At 48.1% G+C, this 19,651-nt stretch overlaps 1 protein-coding gene across 4 annotated transcripts in view; it reads right to left on the reverse strand.

The window, feature by feature from the left end:
- MYO5A (myosin VA) overlaps positions 1–19,651 on the reverse strand; it is a 310,460-nt gene that overhangs the window by 118,374 nt on the left and 172,435 nt on the right. For all 4 annotated transcript variants that reach the window (XM_063926103.1, XM_063926102.1, XM_063926101.1 and 1 more), the window contains exons 2-3: positions 11,476–11,586; positions 9,869–10,040 (exon numbers count right to left, since the gene is read on the reverse strand). In XM_063926103.1, the coding sequence (XP_063782173.1) occupies positions 9,869–10,040; positions 11,476–11,586 (283 nt within the window). The remainder of the gene's footprint in view (positions 1–9,868; positions 10,041–11,475; positions 11,587–19,651) is intronic.

Genomic DNA, 19,651 nt, shown 5'->3' on the forward strand with positions numbered 1-19,651 from the left:
GCCTCATTAGCTGCCAACACTCTCCTCCCTCCCACACACATACGTTCCCTATTAAACTACTTCATCTCCCAGGGAGTGCAGCTGTATGCAGCCAGAGAGACACAGTCTTCTTCAATGATCACGCTGCGCTGGCTAGTGTGCAGCCATTGTCACAACACAGCCCGCCCCGGCGCCTGCTGGCAGCTGCTTCTTATTGGAGTTTGGAGCAGCACGGTGAACACGCTGGCAGGCAGGGAGGATGGACGTCTCAGCTGCAATTGAAAGGGGAGACAATGCCAGTAGCGCGATTGGACGGAGAGAAGTTGCGGGCAGCGCGAGCGGCCAGCGCGATTGGACAGGGAGAAGCTGCGGGCAGCGCGACTGGACAGGGAAAAGCTGCGGGCGGCCAGCGCGACTGGACAGGGAGAAGCTGCGGGCGGCCAGTGCGACTGGACAGGGAGAAGCTGCGGGTGGCCAGCGCGACTGGACAGGGAGAAGCTGCGGGCGGCCAGCGCGACTGGACAGGGAGAAGCTGCGGGCGGCCAGCGCGACTGGACAGGGAGAAGCTGCGGGCAGCGCGACTGGACAGGGAGAAGCTGCGGGCAGCGCGACTGGACAGGGAGAAGCTGCGGGCAGCGCGACTGGACAACGGCCAGCGCGATTGAACAGGGAGAAGCTGCGGCCAGCGCGATTGAACAGGGAGAAGCTGCGGCCAGCGCGATTAGACAGGGAGAAGCTGCGGCCAGCGCGATTAGACAGGGAGAAGCTGCGGCCAGCGCGATTAGACAGGGAGAAGCTGCGGCCAGCGTGATTAGACAGGGAGAAGCTGCAGCCAGCGCGATTGGACACGGAGAAGCTAACGGCAGCGATTTGATGGCGAGAGAGGCACTGAAGAACGGTATTGGCAGAGAAGCACTGGTTAGTTAGAGACAGCGCGTCCCTCGGGACCCGCTCGTTAAAAAAAAAAATATATAGAGAGTCCCCCTCTGCTTGTAGCGCATAAAAACGCATATTTTGTGATCACTGCAGCATAACACGCGTATCCTCCAAAGATGGTAAGCTTGATTTGAAAAATCGTTGGGGAGGAGCACTGTCGAACTCTAGCTTGTAGCCCTAAGAAATGAGGTCCTTGACCCAAGTATCCTGGCAGGAACTTTCCCAGATGCAGCTGTAGTGACGCAGCCGAGCTCCCACCTCGAGATACCCTCGGGGTGGGCGGGCACCATCATGCTGAGAATCTCCGCATCCAGAACACCATTCAGCTGTTTCCCCGCTATCAGAAAGACACTCACTTTATAGTTCTATCTCGCTTTCCTATAAAGGTATCTTTCAGTCGGTGGGTATCAGGTGTCTGGTCACTTAGAGTAAGCTGGACTTTTGGAATGTCACTTACATTGTTATCCTGTCTCGCGTGCACATAAAGGTGTCTTTCGTATCTCTCACGAAGCAGACGGCAGGAAACAGAACAAACTCGTTTTTCTGGTAAATGTCCACGATTTTATTCATCCGATAAAAACAGCAATCAGATAAAATCATTGGCAGCAACTTCAACGCGTTTCAGGTTTCCCTCCCCTTTCTCACGTCTGCTTCGTGAGAGATACGAAAGACACCTTTATGTGCACGCGAGACAGGATAACAATGTAAGTGACATTCCAAAAGTCCAGCTTACTCTAAGTGACCAGACACCTGATACCCACCGACTGAAAGATACCTTTATAGGAAAGCGAGATAGAACTATAAAGTGAGTGTCTTTCTGATAGCGGGGAAACAGCTGAATGGTGTTCTGGATGCGGAGATTCTCACTTCAAGTTTTCCGTTTTAAAGTTTTAATACTTTATAATAGCGCTAGTTTGTAACCATCTTTTGTTCTATATGTATTTGTGTTTTTGGGTTTTATGAGGGAAAAGCCCATGAGTTACAGACCAGCAGCATAGAGCTTGGTAGCGCAGGGCTGCTTACATACTTTGTTTCTCCACCATCATGCTGAGGCCTTAGTGGAAGCTGTAGTGCAGTCCTGAGAACTGGCGATTGCTGGTTTTCTTGTCTAACCTCTGGTGCCCCTAACCGCGTTGGAGGCACCTCTGGCCCTAGATCTAAATCTGTTAGACTGAAAGGACTGGGTAGGTGGCCTTGGGTAGGAACGTCTGGACGGCGGGGCCCCAGAGGGAAGAAACGTGGATTTCCCCGCAATAACTTTAGAAATCCATGTATCCAATTCCACCCCGAAGAGCCATTCCCCTGAAAATGGGGGAGAGACTCGACACTGCGCTTGGATTCTGCGTCCGCTATCCACTGACGCAACCACAAAGCCCTGCGTGCCGACACTGCCATAGCAGTGGCCCTAGCATTAATATTGCCTGTCTTCTTGAGAGAGTCACACAGGATGCGTGCAATTTCTTGAATGTGCATATCCCCTGAGAGGCCCTCCTGAATTTGAGTAGCCCACGTATGAATGGCATGAGTCATCCAGCAACCTGCTATTACCGGTCTTTATGATATACCCGCTACTGTGTAGATAGACTTCAGTGTAGTCTCTATTTTCCTATCCCCAGGGTCCTTTATGGTAAAGGAGGCCGGGGCTGGCAGTACCGCCTTTTTAGATAGGCGAGAAACTGATACATCAACAGCCGGGGGTTCTTCCCACAATTTCCTGCCTTCAGGAACAAATGGTAAAGTGTGCAAAAAACGTTTTGACACTTGGTATTTTTTATCTGGATTTTTCCAGGCTAACTTAAATAGGTCATCTAACTCTGCAAAATCAGGGAAAGTGACACTGAGCCTGATTTGTGTGAAGAAAAACAACTGCTGTGTTGCAGCATTCTCTAGAGGGAGTTTTAACACGTCCCGTATAGCTAAAATGAGGGGTTCAATACTCTGTGCAGACGGGATCCAATAACTCCCCCTCCTCCTGTACCTCCTCTGTGGAACATCTGCCCTTGCAGCTAGGTCTGCAACAGCCTGCTGCAGTTGTTGAGTTTTTTGAGCATTAGCAGTGAGCTGAGATTACATATCTGACATCATGGATTTTATAGCACCTAGCCAGGAAGGCTCTTGACCATCCCCCCCAGCCCCCTCACTGAGCTGTGAGCATTGACTGCATTGTTCACATGATAAGGAACCAGATGTAGATGGAGAGAATCTGGTGTGACATACACTGCACAATTGGTGTTTTCCTATGTTTACAGTAAACAACACTAATATACATATACACAAAGGCAAGTAATACAATAGCAAGCCTGCCTTACTGTATGTGAGAGGGAGACAGAGAGAAGGAGACCAGCACACTCAAAAAAAACAGCCCCAGTGAGGCTGCAAGCTGGTATATCACAGTGAAACATCTGTGTTTCTGTCCTTTTCAGGACACAGATTGTGTACAATAGCGTCTACGCCCCTGTAACAGTTTTCCTGCGTATCCTGAGTGTCTGGAGGAGCTGTGTGCGCCTGTTGCTGCAGCTGTAAGCAAAGGTAGGCGCCAAAACGCCACAGGTCCCGCTCTGGGGAAGTTCCGCCCCCTGTAATGGCGCTGGAGTTTCAGTTATATTTATACTGGTAAAGTCTCCCTAGGAGTGTAAAAACATCACACAAGTGCTCGTTTTAACTATGGCTGCCAGTGTACACAGGGGGCTATAGCGGGCCCCTACTCCCTGGAGGGTCCCGTATGCTGCCCCCGCCTTTCTGCCGCACCATGAACCGGGGGACCCCCTAGCGGGGCCCCCGGTTTGTGCTCACCACTGTCATCACCTTCAGGCTACTGTTAAGGGGGTGCGGCGTGCTGCGATTGTGACTGCTAAGGCGCAGTGCCCCGCTGTACAACAACCTCTCAGCGGGAAAGCGGCTCTGACAAGGCCGGTGACCATCCCCCCCCTAACTACCACGGTGTAGGTATGCTGTTGCCCAAACAGCATACCGAAAATAATGAAGATTTAACAGAAACTGAAGAAAACTCTCTGGAGTTCCAGAGTGTGCATCCTCTCCTGAGGGCACTTTTTTCTAAACTGCCTGTGGGAGGGGGCATAGAGGGGAGGAGCCAGCACACCCTGCTGAAGAAATATAAAGTGCACCGGCTCCTTTGGACTCCGTCTATACCCCATCGTACTTGATTCCTCCAATATCCCTTATGGATGCTAGAGAAATGTTTTTTTTTTTAGATTTTTGCAAATCTATTAAAACTAAAAAACTAAGAAATCACGTGTACATAAGTATTCACAGCCTTTGCTCAATACTTTGATGATGCACCTTTGGCAGCAATTACAGCCTTAAGTCTTTTTGACTATGATGCCACAAGCTTGGAACACCAATCTTTGGGCAGTTTCGCACATTAATCTTCTTCAAAATCTCAATAACACTTTTTTCACGTTGTCATTATGGGATATTGTGTGTAGAATCTTGAGGGAAAAAAATAAGATTTTACTCACCGGTAAATCTATTTCTCGTAGTCCGTAGTGGATGCTGGGGACTCCGTAAGGACCATGGGGAATAGACAGCTCCGAAGGAGACTGGGCACATCTAAGAAAGATTTAAGACTATCTGGTGTGCACTGGCTCCTCCCCCTATGACCCTCCTCCAAGCCTCAGTTAGGAACTGTGCCCGGAAGAGCTGACACAATAAGGAAGGATTTTTGAATCCCGGGTAAGACTCATACCAGCCACACCAATCACACCATATAACACGTGATAGGAACCCCGGTTAACAGTATGATAACAAAATGGAGCCTCTGAAGAGATGGCTCACAACAAAACCCGATTTTTGTAACAATAACTATGTACAGGTATTGCAGACAATCCGCACTTGGGATGGGCGCCCAGCATCCACTACGGACTACGAGAAATAGATTTACCGGTGAGTAAAATCTTATTTTCTCTGACGTCCTAGTGGATGCTGGGGACTCCGTAAGGACCATGGGGATTATACCAAAGCTCCCAAACGGGCGGGAGAGTGCGGATGACTCTGCTGCACCGAATGAGAGAATTCCAGGTCCTCCTCAGCCAGGGTATCAAATTTGTAGAATTTTGCAAACGTATTTGCCCCCGACCAAGTAGCTGCTCGGCAAAGTTGTAAAGCCGAGACCCCTCGGGCAGCCGCCCAAGATGAGCCCACCTTCCGTGTGGAATGGGCTTTTACAGATTTAGGCTGCGGTAAGCCTACCGCAGAATGCGCCAGCTGAATAGTGCTACAAATCCAGCGCGCAATAGACTGCTTAGAAGCAGGAGCACCCAGCTTGGTGGGTGCATACAGGATAAACAGCGAGTCAGTCTTTCTGACTCCAGCCGTCCTGGAAATATAAATTTTTAGGGCCCTGACTACGTCCAGCAACTTGGAATCCTCCAAGTCCCTAGTAGCCGCAGGCACCACAATAGATTGGTTCAAGTGAAAACCTGAGACCACCTTTGGGAGAAACTGAGGACGAGTCCTCAATTCTGCCCTATCCATATGGAAAATCAGATAAGGGCTTTTACAAGACAAAGCCGACAATTCTGAAACCCGCCTGGCCGACGCCAAGGCCAACAGCATGACCACTTTCCATGTGAGATATTTTAAATCCACAGTCTTAAGTGGTTCGAACCAATGTGATTTCAGGAATGCCAAAACCACATTGAGATCCCAAGGTGCCACTGGGGGCACAAAAGGAGGCTGAATATGCAGTACTCCTTTGACAAAAGTCTGAACTTCGGGCAGTGAAGCCAGTTCTTTTTGGAAGAAAATCGACAGAGCCGAAATCTGGACCTTTATGGACCCCAATTTGAGGCCCAACGTCACCCCTGCTTGCAGGAAGTGCAGGAATCGACCCAGTTGAAATTCCTCCGTCGGGGCCTTCATGGCCTCACACCAAGCAACATATTTTCGCCAAATGCGGTGATAATGTCTTGCGGTGACATTCTTCCTGGCTTTGATCAGGGTAGGGATGACTTCCTCCGGAATACCCTTTTCCTTCAGGATCCGGTGTTCAACCGCCATGCCGTCAAACGCAGCCGCGGTAAGTCTTGGAACAGACAGGGTCCCTGCTGCAGCAGGTCTTGTCTGAGCGGCAGAGGCCAAGGGTCCTCTGTAAGCATCTCTTGAAGTTCCGGGTACCAAGCTCTTCTTGGCCAATCCGGAACCACGAGTATGGTTTTCGCTCCTCGCCTTCTTATTATTCTCAGTACCTAGGGTATGAGAGGTAGAGGAGGAAACACATAAACCGACTGGTACACCCATGGTGTCACTAGAGCGTCCACCGCTATCGCCTGAGGGTCTCTTGACCGGGCGCAATATCTTTTCAACTTCTTGTTGAGGCGGGACGCCATCATGTCTACCTGTGGTTTTTCCCATCGGTTGACCAGCATTTGGAAGACTTCTGGATGAAGTCCCCATTCTCCCGGGTGGAGGTCGTGCCTGCTGAGGAAGTCTGCTTCCCAGTTGTCCACTCCCGGAATGAACACTGCCGTCAGTGCTAACACATGATTCTCTGCCCATCTGAGAATCCTTGTGGCTTCTGCCATCGCCATCCTGCTTCTCGTGCCGCCCTGTCTGTTTACATGGGCGACCGCCGTGATGTTGTCTGACTGGATCAGTACCGGCTGGTTTTGAAGCAGGGGTCTTGCCTGGCTTAGGGCATTGTAAATGGCCCTTAGCTCCAGGATATTTATGTGAAGAGAAATCTCCTGATTTGACCACAGTCCTTGGAAATTTCTTCCCTTTGTGACTGCCCCCCAGCCCCGAAGGCTGGCATCCGTGGTCACCAGGACCCAGTCCTGTATTCCGAATCTGCGGCCCTCTAGTAGATGAGCCCTCTGCAGCCACCACAGCAGCGACACCCTGGTTCTGGCCGATAAAGTTATCCGCTGTTGTATCTGGAGATGGGACCCGGACCATTTGTCCAACAGGTCCCACTGGAACGTCCTTGCGTGGAACCTTCCGAATGGAATTGCTTCGTACGAAGCTACCATTTTTCCCAGGACTCGTGTGCATTGATGTACCGACACTTTTCCTGGTTTTAGAATGTCTCTGACCAGAGATGACAATTCCTCGGCTTTTTCCAGTGGAAGAAACACTCTTTTCTGGTCTGTGTCCAGAATCATTCCCAGGAACAGAAGACGTGTCGTCGGGACCAGCTGTGACTTTGGAATGTTTAGAATACAGCCGTGCTGTTGTAGCACTTCCTGATAAAGTGCCACCCCCACTATCAACTGTTCTTTGGACCTCGCCTTTATCAGGAGATCGTCCAAGTACGGGATAATTAAAACTCCCTTCTTGCGAAGGAGTATCATCATTTCGGCCATTACCTTGGTAAAGACCCTCGGTGCCGTGGATAACCCGAACGGCAGCGTCTGGAACTGATAGTGACAGTCCTGTACCACAAATCTGAGGTACTCCTGGTGCGGAGGGTAAATGGGGACATGCAGGTACGCATCCTTGATGTCCAGGGATACCATGTAATCCCCCTCCTCCAGGCTCGCAATAACCGCCCTGAGCGATTCCATCTTGAACTTGAACCTTTTGATATAAGTGTTCAAGGTTTTTAAATTTAAGTTGGGTCTCACCGAACCGTCCGGTTTCGGTACCACAAACATTGTGGAGTAGTAACCCTTTCCTTGCTGAAGGAGGGGTACCTTGACGATCACTTTCTGTGAATACAGTTTTTGAATAGCCACCAACACTGCCTCTCTGGCAGAGGGAGTTGCCGGCAAGGCAGATTTTAGGAAACGGCGGGGGGGAGACGTCTCGAATTCCAGCCTGTACCCCTGAGATACTACTTAAAGGACCCAGGGATCCACTTGTGAGAGAGCCCACTGTGTGCTGAAAAACCTGAGACGTGCCCCCATCGTTCCCGATTCCGCCTGAGCAGCCCCAGCGTCATGCTGTGGACTTACCGGACGCAGGGGAGGACTTCTGCTCCTGGGAACTAGCTGTGTGCTGCAGCTTTTTCCCCCTTCCTCTGCCCCTCGGCAGAAAGGATGAGCCTCTAGCCCGCTTATTTTTCTGGGGCCGAAAGGACTGTACCTGATAATACGGTGCTTTCTTTTGCTGTGGGGTAGCCTGTGGCAAAAAAGTCGATTTCCCAGCAGTAGCTGTGGAAACGAGGTCTGAAAGACCTTCCCCAAAAAGTTCCGCCCCTTTATAGGGTAAAACTTCCATGTGCCGCTTGGAGTCGGCATCACCTGACCATTGCCTAGTCCATAACCCCCGTCTGGCGGCAATGGACATAGCGCTTATTTTTGATGCCAGCCGGCAAATATCCCTCTGTGCATCACGCATGTATAAGACCGCGTCTTTTATATGGTCAATCGTTAGCAAAATATTGTCCCTATCCATGGTATCAATGTTTTCCGACAGGGAGTCTGACCACGCAGCAGCAGCACTGCACATCCAAGCTGATGCAATAGCGGGTCTCAATATAATGCCAGTGTGTGTGTATATAGCTTTTAGGGTACTTTCCAGCTTTCTATCAGCAGGTTCTTTTAGGGCGGCCGTATCCAGAGACGGTAGTGCCACCTTCTTTGATAAGCGTGTCAATGCTTCATCTACCCTAGGGGGTGTTTCCCAGCGTGACCTATCCTCTGGCGGGAAAGGGTACGCAGCCATTAACCGTTTAGAAATGATCAATTTCTTATCTGGGGAAGTCCACGCTTCCTCACACATCTCATTTAATTCGTCAGATGCAGGAAAAACTACTGGTAGTTTTTTCTCACCAAACATAATACCCTTTTTTGTGGTACCTGGGGTATCATCAGAAATGTGTAAAACATTTTTCATAGCCTCAATCATATAACGGGTGGATCTATTGGAGGGTACACTCGTCTCATCATCGTCGACACTGGAGTCGGTATCCGTGTCGACATCTGTATCTGTCATCTGAGGTAGCGGGCGTTTCATAGCCCCTGATGACATTTGAGACGCTTGGACAGGCACAAGCTGAGTAGCCGGCTGTCCTATGTCGTCAAACCTTTTATGTAAGGAGCTGACACTGTCACGTAATTCCTTCCATAAGTCCATCCACACTGGTGTCGACCCCGCAGGGGGTGACATCACATTCACAGGCATTTGATCCGCCTCCACATCATTATCCTCATCATACATGTCGACACAGCAGTACCGACACACAGCAGACACACAGGGAATGCTCTTACAGAGGACAGGACCCCACAAAGCCCTTTGGGGAGACAGAGGGAGAGTATGCCAGCACACACCAGGGCGCTATGTAACACAGGGATATCACTATACAGAGTGTTTTCCCCTATAGCTGCCTATAATATATATATACTGCGCCTAAATTGTGCCCCCCTCTCTTTTTTACCCTTTCTGTAGTGCAGGACTGCAGGGGAGAGCCAGGGAGCTTCCTTCCAGCGAAGCTGTGAGGGAATAATGGCGCCAGTGTGCTGAGGGAGTTGGCTCCGCCCCTATTTAAGTTATGGTTGTAATCACCTGTGTTATCAATAAAATAGTTCAACACAGGTGACGATAATCATATATTAAGAGGGAAGTCCAGGTAGAAAGCTTCTTGTCCTTCCTGGAATGGTTCATGTTCGGAGATACGCACAATCTAATATACACCCCCTACCTCCACTGGGGCCCCCCTGTTTTAAGTGCCCTGGGCCCCCCAAGGCTTAATCCAGCCCTGCAGACAGTAGTCATATACTTACAAATAAATAGTAACACAGCATAACAATCAGATCTATCGTCATCCTTATTTTTACAATGAATTCTTATTTCATACAACCATGAATAATGAATTGCAGTCATTACCAGATGAGGTAATACTGCATGCATGTCACGGACTATAGATAGGTGTCTGACTGCAGTTGTTTCCCTAGAGAAAAATGAGGTAATAGAACAGAATACAGAATCATTACGCGTACAGTAATCATGCACCGTTGTGACACGGAGGTAGGAATGAGCTGGGAGCACTCACCGCAGTACGTGTAAATCAGTTTAGAGTCTATGAAGCGGACTTTGAGGTTGTGCAGGACGGCTGGCTCATGGAGGTAACTCAAGGCAGTGAGGTCATTTTCACCTACAAGGATGTCTGGATTCCTCAAGGGTGGCAACTCCTTTCTTTTGGCATCTAGACGGTATTCCAAATCCTTGAATATAATTAATACATAATGTCATTTAACTGTTTGACTCCAGAATAGAAACACTCATGAGGTTACTATTCCATTTATAGCAACTGTTTGTCCCTTTTATGGTCTTATCCTTTAATAGCATCAGTTTATACCTGGTTTGCAGCAAGAAGATAAGTACATTACTTTCTAATAACTGACAACTTTCTATCCAGAGTTCCTTCCATACATTATGATGGGCCTTCACATCTCCACAAGCCAGCTGCCTCAGACTCGCCACGCTGGCATGGAGGAAGGTCACCTGGGTACAACAGGGACATAATCCATTTCAATAGGCTAAAAAGGAACCGCTGCTGCTAATGTACAGTGGGTACTTGTATTTCAATGCTGTGTCTGTTACAGATGTGTCCTCATACATATTCGCAGCAGTCACGCCAAACAGTCCTTCTTGGGACACAAGGTCGCATAAGAATATTCTAGCGTCTGGTGTCTTTTTTCCCCGAAAATGCATCTTAGTCGCAATAAGTAGGGCGCACGAGACTGTGCTAATTAATTTGATATATGAAACTTGTATATATCTATGTGCGACTGAGTCTCTGAATCTATATACGAAGTGCTACAATGTAGCAGCTGCAGCTTCTTTCCAGTACAAGTACTGTTCTGCTCCATATACAGACTCAGTCACCCACAGTATACAAGTGCCATATTTCAAAGTAATCAGTGCAGTCTCCTCGTGCTTTCTAGTTGCATCACGTTGTGACTAAGACGCATTTTCGACAAAAAAATAAATAAAAAAAAGATGTCCAGACATTAGCAGAGTTGCACATCAGCTCACACACACCAGGCATTTTGCACTGCATGGCTAGATGTATGACGACACATCTGTAATACAGCCAATGAAATCACTAACAAACACAGACTTCAAGATTAATATTAATGAGATAAGGGTGCCTACCTAATAGCTTCCCGTACGGCATATAGGCAAAGGGGGCAGTAAAACCAGATGTACTACAGGAAAACCTATTTCTCTCATGCGTTCTCAGACAGGTCCATGCATACACAAAAAACTGTAAAACCACAGCAATAAAAAATGGGAAGTGATACTGAATAAACGCAAGTGTCAAACAGACACTACTGAGCTAGTGGAAGAGTTTATATATATCAGATAAAAAGGGACATCGAGACAGGGAGATCTACGTGCAAGAGGAAGTGGACATACTAGTATGAACATAAATGGGATGGTTGAGAGATATACCTTTCACGTGCTAGCTAAACTGATCACTGGCCATATACACATCAGTTTAAATCTATTTCAAAAGACAAAAGGAAACATTGCTGCAAGGCACACTGGTGACTTCTCAGACACAGGAACAGAAAATGACTGGTAGACTGTAATATATCACCACATTGTAGTCTGTCACTTCAATCAGCTAGATGAAACAGAACAAACTCATACCGGGCCTTCCTCAAGGCGTAGCTGGAGAACGGTGTCCCCTGGTTTATAATCCTTTTGGATCTCTGCAGATTTCCAGACTTCTTCAGGATCAGGGATCCATACCCTCGCTCGCTGAAACAACAGCAAATAATGTAGATTATTTTACCGTGACAAATATAATCACTTTAACAAGAGGTTTTCCACCTGAGTGGACATTAATATATTGGCGTGTACATATCCAACTGCAACTTTTCATTTTTAGCTAACTCCTGAGATTTTCAACTAAGTATTTAATAGGGAGCATTAAAAAGAGCCCTTTGCTAACATTTTATTACACTGAGATTTGTAGTAAATGACTCCGGAAATGCTGAAGACGCAGAGATCATCTATTCCTGTGCAGGCACACGCCTGTTGTCCATATGTAAACTGCAGGTCAGGCCAGAACACCACAAATTCATTTTAGCCTGAGCCTGACTTACATCTAAGCAGCAGAAGCGTGCTGCCAATGATCAATCATTCCTGGTTCTGCAGTACTCTCTCAGCTCTTCCCTTGCACCTTGCTTTGGATATAGCAGGCTCTGACCTGAAGGAGCCATAAGAGCAAGTTGAGTCATTTATTGCCTGCAAGTGAAAGTTCTACTCTCACTAATGGACACAACTGTATCCAGAAGGAAACAAACATATATAATGCCACCTAAAATGATACTTGGCTGCAAAGCAGACAAGAAAGATAGAATGCAAAGAAGAATAGTGGTCAATGACCAGCTTTAGAACACATAGAACTTGTTCTTTTAACCTCACAGTTATACTAACATTTTTAACTTCTAAATCATAGAATGGAATTACATAGAATGGAAAGATTAATATTAGAATAGAGTAGTTAATGCATAAAATTTGTATTAAAAACAGACATATACTTAAACAGCTTGTAAATGCATTCTGAATGTTTAATTACAGAAAGCAATTACACAGCAGACAACACTGCAGACCCCAGGAGCATTTGTCACAAGACAGAACAGTCATAGCTTTGTTGTAGTTACAGTTGGGAAGCGGATACCAATCTCTTATCATGACTGCTACAGACGTTAGTAAGGATATACTGCATTAAGATACAAAACTATCTTATGTGTCAGAATATGTGTTTTATTTATCACCACAATCATGCAAGATGATTTACATATGGTGCAAGAGCCCCCATCATGACACTCTAATCATGAATACGTGCATAGTCTATTACTGAACTACACATGGAATTGCCCAGTAATCAGAACATTGTGATTGTGATAGAGGCGTAGGGACACTGTGGGACAGACACACCGATGAGCAAATTTATGTGTCTGATCTGCAAGGGGATGGATTTTACAGCAAAGTCAACTTGATTTGGAATAATCTAGACTATTACACAGATTTGCTGCATAATATAAATTGTGAGCCTTATAAATGACTGCTACTTTGGCCTGTAAGAAGGTGCGTAGAAAAGGTGAGAAGCAGGTAGATTAAACATTCTTAAGTTTTCCAGCATACAAATAGTAAGTGAAGTGTCACTGAGAGCAAGTCTGCACAAGACATATATCTCCTCACTGGATCTGTGCACTGGAAGCGTGTGTAAGGTGATCAGGCAGAATTCTTACAGGAAGGTATTAGGCTTCAAACAGGGGAGACTGAAAGTGACGTAACACCCAGTGTTATGTTGGATGTGGTATGCCTATTCAACAGTCAAGAGAGTCGACAGTCAGAATGTTGACATGAAAGTCAGGTCGACAACTATGTTGACATACACTTAGGTCAACATGATTAAACTGTTGACACACCCAGAATGTCAACATTTAATAAGTTATCACCAGAATGGCAACAAATTGGGGGTGTCTGTGCATATTGTAGCCTAACTAATAACACAAACGGCTGAAGAGAGCTGCTGCGCCCTAGACGGCTGCAGTGGTGGTATCTGATGGGTGTCACTCAACAACCAGTACAATAACAACAAGAAAGGTTAGGGAACACTCTATGCACATCACATGTTACAATACACAAAATATTGTGTGAAGAATGAAGTTTTTATAAAAACATCTCTCAAATGTTCAACCGTTTTGAATAGTCCTGAATAGTGCTGGATGTATCTTCTGAAGTCCAACATCCCGCAAAAAGAAGAAATGAGAGGACCGATAGTGTAGTAGGTTTATTTTAAAGTTTCTCTTTTGTAAACTCTCCTTGTGTAAATTCAAGAATTCGTACCGTACTCTCGTAAAAACGTGACGATATCCTCATATAAAGGTATCGTTTTGGTCTCACGTCCCGTGTTGATTAATGCAGTACCCCTCGACGGAAGTGCGTCTCTCAAATCCTCAAGAAACAGAGGGGGGAGGGAGAAATACCGACCAATCGTGTAATACGTTCTGAACAAAGGGGTTCCTCCCTATTAGAAAAGTGGCTTCCCCTTTTAGTTGATAATAGTATGCGTACCGTACTCACATCTATGTACAAGGATAGACCTATATAAAGGTATCTTTTGAGTCAGCTTCACAATCCCCCAGGGTTAAGGTTTTTTACCATCCCATATACATCAGTCAGGCTATTTAAAGACAATACAGGAAAGGTATGAATATAGGGCGTACCCAGCTCACAGTATGGTACGTGGGAACGGGTCCATAAAGGTTTCTTTTTGGTGTTTGTGTTCCTCTTGACCCCAATCCACAATCTCTGGTCCTCGTTGTGGTCAAGTACGTATGCAAAAAAAAGGGGATTTCTTCAGGAACGTGGATGGGTGTAAAAATAAGATTTTACTCACCGGTAAATCTATTTCTCGTAGTCCGTAGTGGATGCTGGGGACTCCGTAAGGACCATGGGGAATAGACGAGCTCCGCAGGAGACTGGGCACTCTAAGAAAGAATTAGTACTACTGGTGTGCACTGGCTCCTCCCTCTATGCCCCTCCTCCAGACCTCAGTTAAGGAAACTGTGCCCGGAAGAGCTGACATTACAAGGAAAGGATTTTGGAATCCAGGGTAAGACTCATACCAGCCACACCAATCACACCGTATAACTCGTAATAACATACCCAGTTAACAGTATGAACAACAACAGAGCATCAAACAACAGATGCCAACATAACATAACCCTTTTATTAAGCAATAACTATATACACGTATTGCAGAAAGTCCGCACTTGGGACGGGCGCCCAGCATCCACTACGGACTACGAGAAATAGATTTACCGGTGAGTAAAATCTTATTTTCTCTAACGTCCTAGTGGATGCTGGGGACTCCGTAAGGACCATGGGGATTATACCAAAGCTCCCAAACGGGCGGAAGAGTGCGGATGACTCTGCAGCACCGAATGGGCAAACACAAGATCCTCCTCAGCCAGGGTATCAAACTTATAGAACTTTGCAAAGGTGTTTGAACCCGACCAAGTAGCTGCTCGGCAAAGTTGTAATGCCGAGACCCCTCGGGCAGCCGCCCAAGAAGAGACCACTTTCCTTGTGGAATGGGCTTTCACTGATTTTGGATGCGGCAAACCAGCCGCAGAATGAGCCTGCTGAATCGTGTTACAGATCCAGCGAGCAATAGTCTGCTTTGAAGCAGGAGCACCCAGCTTGTTGGATGCATACAGGATAAACAGCGAGTCAGTTTTCCTGACTCCAGCCGTCCTGGCTACATAAATCTTCAAAGCCCTGACTACATCAAGCAACTTGGAGTCCTCCAAGTCACGAGTAGCTGCAGGCACCACAATAGGTTGGTTCAAATGAAAAGATGACACCACCTTCGGCAGAAATTGCGGACGAGTCTGCCCTGTCCATATGGAAAACCAGATAAGGGCTTTTACATGACAAAGCCGCCAATTCTGACACACGCCTAGCCGAAGCTAAGGCCAATGGCATGACCACTTTCCACGTGAGATACTTTAGCTCCACGGTCTTAAGTGGCTCAAACCAGTGAGATTTCAGGAAACTCAACACCACGTTAAGATCCCAAGGTGCCACTGGTGGCACAAAAGGGGGCTGAATATGCAGCACTCCCTTTACAAACGTCTGAACTTCAGGAAGCGAAGCCAGTTCGTTTTGAAAGAAAATGGATAGGGACGAAATCTGGACCTTTATGGATCCTAATTTTAAGCCCATAGTCACTCCTGACTGTAGGAAGTGCAGGAACCAGCCCAGCTGGAATTCCTCTGTAGGGGCCTTCCAGGCCTCACACCAAGCAACATATTTTCGCCATATACGGTGATAATGTTTTGCTGTCACGTCCTTCCTAGCCTTTATCAGCGTAGGAATAACTTCATCCGGAATGCCTTTCTCCGCTAGGATCCGGCGTTCAACCGCCATGCCGTCAAACGCAGCCGCGGTAAGTCTTGGAACAGACAGGGCCCCTGTTGCAACAGATCCTGTCTGAGAGGCAGAGGCCATGGGTCCTCTGTGAGCTTTTCTTGCAGTTCCGGGTACCAAGTCCTTCTTGGCCAATCCGGAACAATGAGTATTGTTCTCACTCCTCTTTTTCTTACGATTCTCAGCACCTTGGGTATGAGAGGAAGAGGAAAAACATAGACCGACTGGAACACCCACGGTGTTACTAGTGCGTCCACAGCTATCGCCTGAGGGTCTCTTGACCTGGCGCAATACCTTTGTAGCTTTTTGTTGAGGCGGGATGCCATCATGTCCACCTGTGGCAGTTCCCATCGATTTGTAATCTGTGTGAAGACTTCTTGATGAAGTCCCCACTCTCCCGCGTGGAGGTCGTGCCTGCTGAGGAAGTCTGCTTCCCAGTTGTCCACTCCCGGAATGAACACTGCTGACAGTGCTTGTACGCGATTCTCCGCCCAACGAAGAATCCTGGTGGCTTCCGCCATCGCTACCCTGCTTCTTGTGCCGCCTTGGCGGTTTACATGAGCCACTGCGGTGATGTTGTCTGCTTGACTCAGGGCGTTGTATATGGCCCTTAGTTCCAGGATATTGACGTGCAGACAAGCCTCCTGACTTGACCACAGCCCTTGGAAGTTTCTTCCCTGAGTGACTGCTCCCCATCCTCGGAGGCTTGCATCCGTGGTCACCAGGACCCAGTCCTGTATGCCGTACCTGCGGCCCTCGAGAAGGTGAGCACTCTGCAGCCACCACAGAAGAGACACCCTGGCCCTGGGGGATAGGGTGATCAGCCGATGCATCTGAAGATGCGATCCGGACCACTTGTCCAACAGATCCCACTGAAAGGTCCTCGCATAGAACCTGCCGAAGGGAATGGCTTCGTATGACACCACCATCTTTCCCAAGACTCGCGTGCAGTGATGCACCGACACCTGTTTTGGTTTTAAGAGTTCTCTGACCAGAGTCACGAGCTCCTGAGCCTTCTCCGCCGGGAGAAACACCTTTTTCTGGTCCGTGTCCAGAATCATGCCCAGGAAGGGCAGACGAGTCGTAGGGATCAGCTGCGACTTTGGAATATTCAAAATCCAGCCGTGCTGTTGCAACACTTCCTGAGAGTGTGCTACGCTGATCAGCAACTGCTCTCTGGACCTCGCCTTTATGAGGAGATCGTCCAAGTATGGGATAACTGTGACACCCTGCTTTCGAAGGAGCACCATCATTTCCGCCATTACCTTGGTAAATATTCTCGGTGCCGTGGAGAGACCAAACGGCAACGTCTGGAATTGGTAATGACAGTCATGTACCACAAATCTGAGGTACTCCTGATGAGGTGGATAAATGGGGACATGCAGGTAAGCATCCTTTATGTCCAGAGACACCATAAAATCCCCCTCTTCCAGGCTTGCAATGACCGCTCTGAGCGATTCCATCTTGAACTTGAACCTTTTCAGGTAAATGTTCAGGGATTTTAAATTCAATATGGGTCTGACCGAACCGTCCGGTTTCGGAACCACAAACATTGTGGAATAGTAACCCCTTCCCTGTTGAGGGAGGGGAACCTGTACCACCACCTGCTGGAGATATAATTTGTGAATTGCCGCTAACACTACTTCCCTTTCTATGGGGGAAGCAGGCAGGGCTGATTTTAGGTAACGGTAAGGGGGCATCACTTCGAATTCCAGCTTGTATCCATGAGACACAATCTGTATAGCCCAGGGATCCACCTGTGAGCGAACCCACTGGTGGCTGAATTTTCGGAGACGCGCCCCCACCGCTCCCGGCTCCACCTGTGGAGCCCCAGCGTCATGGATTTAGTGGAAGCCGGGGAGGACTTCTGTTCCTGGGAACTAGCTGTATGGCGCAGCTTCTTTCCTCTACCCCTGCCCCTGGCAAGAAAGGACGCACCTCTGACTTTCTTGCCTTTTTGTGATCGAAAGGACTGCATTTGGTAATACGGTGCTTTCTTAGGCTGTGAGGGAATATATGGCAAAAAATTTTACTTCCCAGCTGTAGCTGTGGAAACTAGGTCCGAGAGACCGTCCCCAAACAATTCCTCACCCTTGTAGGGTAAAACCTCCATGTGCTTTTTAGAGTCGGCATCGCCTGTCCATTGCCGAGTCCACAGGACCCTTCTGGCAGAAATCGACATTGCATTTATTCTAGAGCCCAGTAGGCAAATGTCCCTCTGGGCATCCCTCATATATAGGACAGCGTCTTTTATATGCCCCAGGGTCAGTAAAATAGTATCCTTGTCCAAGGTATCCAGTTCCTCAGACAGTGTATCTGTCCATGCTGCTACAGCACTACACATCCAGGCCGACGCAATTGCCGGCCGCAGTATGGTACCTGAATGTGTATAAACAGACTTCAGGATACCTTCCTGCTTCCTATCCGCAGGATCCTTCAGGGAGGCCATATCCTGTGACGGCAGGGCCACCTTCTTAGATAAGCGTGTCAGAGCTTTGTCTACCCTAGGGGAGGATTCCCAGCGCATCCTGTCCGTTGGCGGGAAGGGGTACGCCATAAGTAACCTTTTGGAAATCAGCACTTTCCTATCAGGAGAATCCCAAGCTTTTTCACATAACTCATTTAACTCATGTGAAGGGGGAAAAGTCACCTCTTGCTTTTTTTCCCCAAACATATAAACCCTCTTGTCAGGGACAGGGTTTACCTCTGATATGTGCAATACATCCTTCGTAGCTACAATCATGTAGCGGATGGCTTTAGCCATTTTAGGCTGCAATTTTGCATCATCACCATCGACACTGGAGTCAGAATCCGTGTCGATATCTGTGTCAACAATATGGGATAGTGGGCGCTTCTGAGACCCTGACGGCCTCTGCGCTGTAGGATCAGGCATGGGCTGAGACCCCGACTGTCCCAAGGCTTCAGCTTTATCCAACCTTTTATGCAAGGAGTTTACATTATCATTTAACACCTTCCACATATCCATCCAATCAGGTGTCGGCGCCGTCGGCGGGGACACCTCATTCATCTGCACCTGCTCTGCCTCCACATAGCCCTCCTCGTCAAACATGTCGACACAAGCGTACCGACACACCACACACACAGGGAATGCTCTATATGAGGACAGGACCCCCACAAGGCTTTTTGGAGAGACAGAGAGAGAGTATGCCAGCACACACCCCAGCGCTATATGACCCAGGAATCACACAGTAACTTAGTGTTTACCCAGTAGCTGCTGTATATATGATTATTGCGCTAAATTTATGTGCCCCCCATCTCTTCTTACCCTCTTTCTACCGTGAGTCTGCAGGGGAGAGCCTGGGGAGCTTTCTCTCAGCGGAGCTGTGGAGAGAAAATGGCGCTGGTGAGTGATGAGGAAGAAGCCCCGCCCCCTCAGCGGCAGGCTTCTGTCTCGCGATTTGGTGTAAAAAATGGCGGGGGCTCATGCATATATACAGTGCCCAGCTGTATATATGCTGCTTTTGCCAGGAGGTACTCAATTGCTGCCCAGGGCGCCCCCCCCCCTGCGACCTGCACCCTACAGTGACCGGAGTGTGTGGGTTAGTGTGGGCGCAATGGCGCACAACTGCAGTGCTGTGCGCTACCTCATGTGAAAACAGGAGTCTTCTGCCGCCGATTTTGACGTCTTCTTGCTTCATCCGCCGGCTTCTGTCTTCTGGCTCTGCGAGGGGGACGGCGGCGCGGCTCCGGGAACGGGCGACCAAGGTTAAGTTCCTGTGTTCGAACCCTCTGGAGCTAATGGTGTCCAGTAGCCTAAGAAGCGCAACCTAGCCGCAGTTAGTAGGTTTGCTTCTCTCCGCTCAGTCCCACGTAGCAGAGAGTCTGTTGCCAGCAGAAGCTCTCTGAAAAAAAAAAA

This window comes from Pseudophryne corroboree, chromosome 6, assembly GCF_028390025.1.
Source record: "Pseudophryne corroboree isolate aPseCor3 chromosome 6, aPseCor3.hap2, whole genome shotgun sequence".
Lineage (NCBI taxonomy): Eukaryota > Metazoa > Chordata > Amphibia > Anura > Myobatrachidae > Pseudophryne > Pseudophryne corroboree.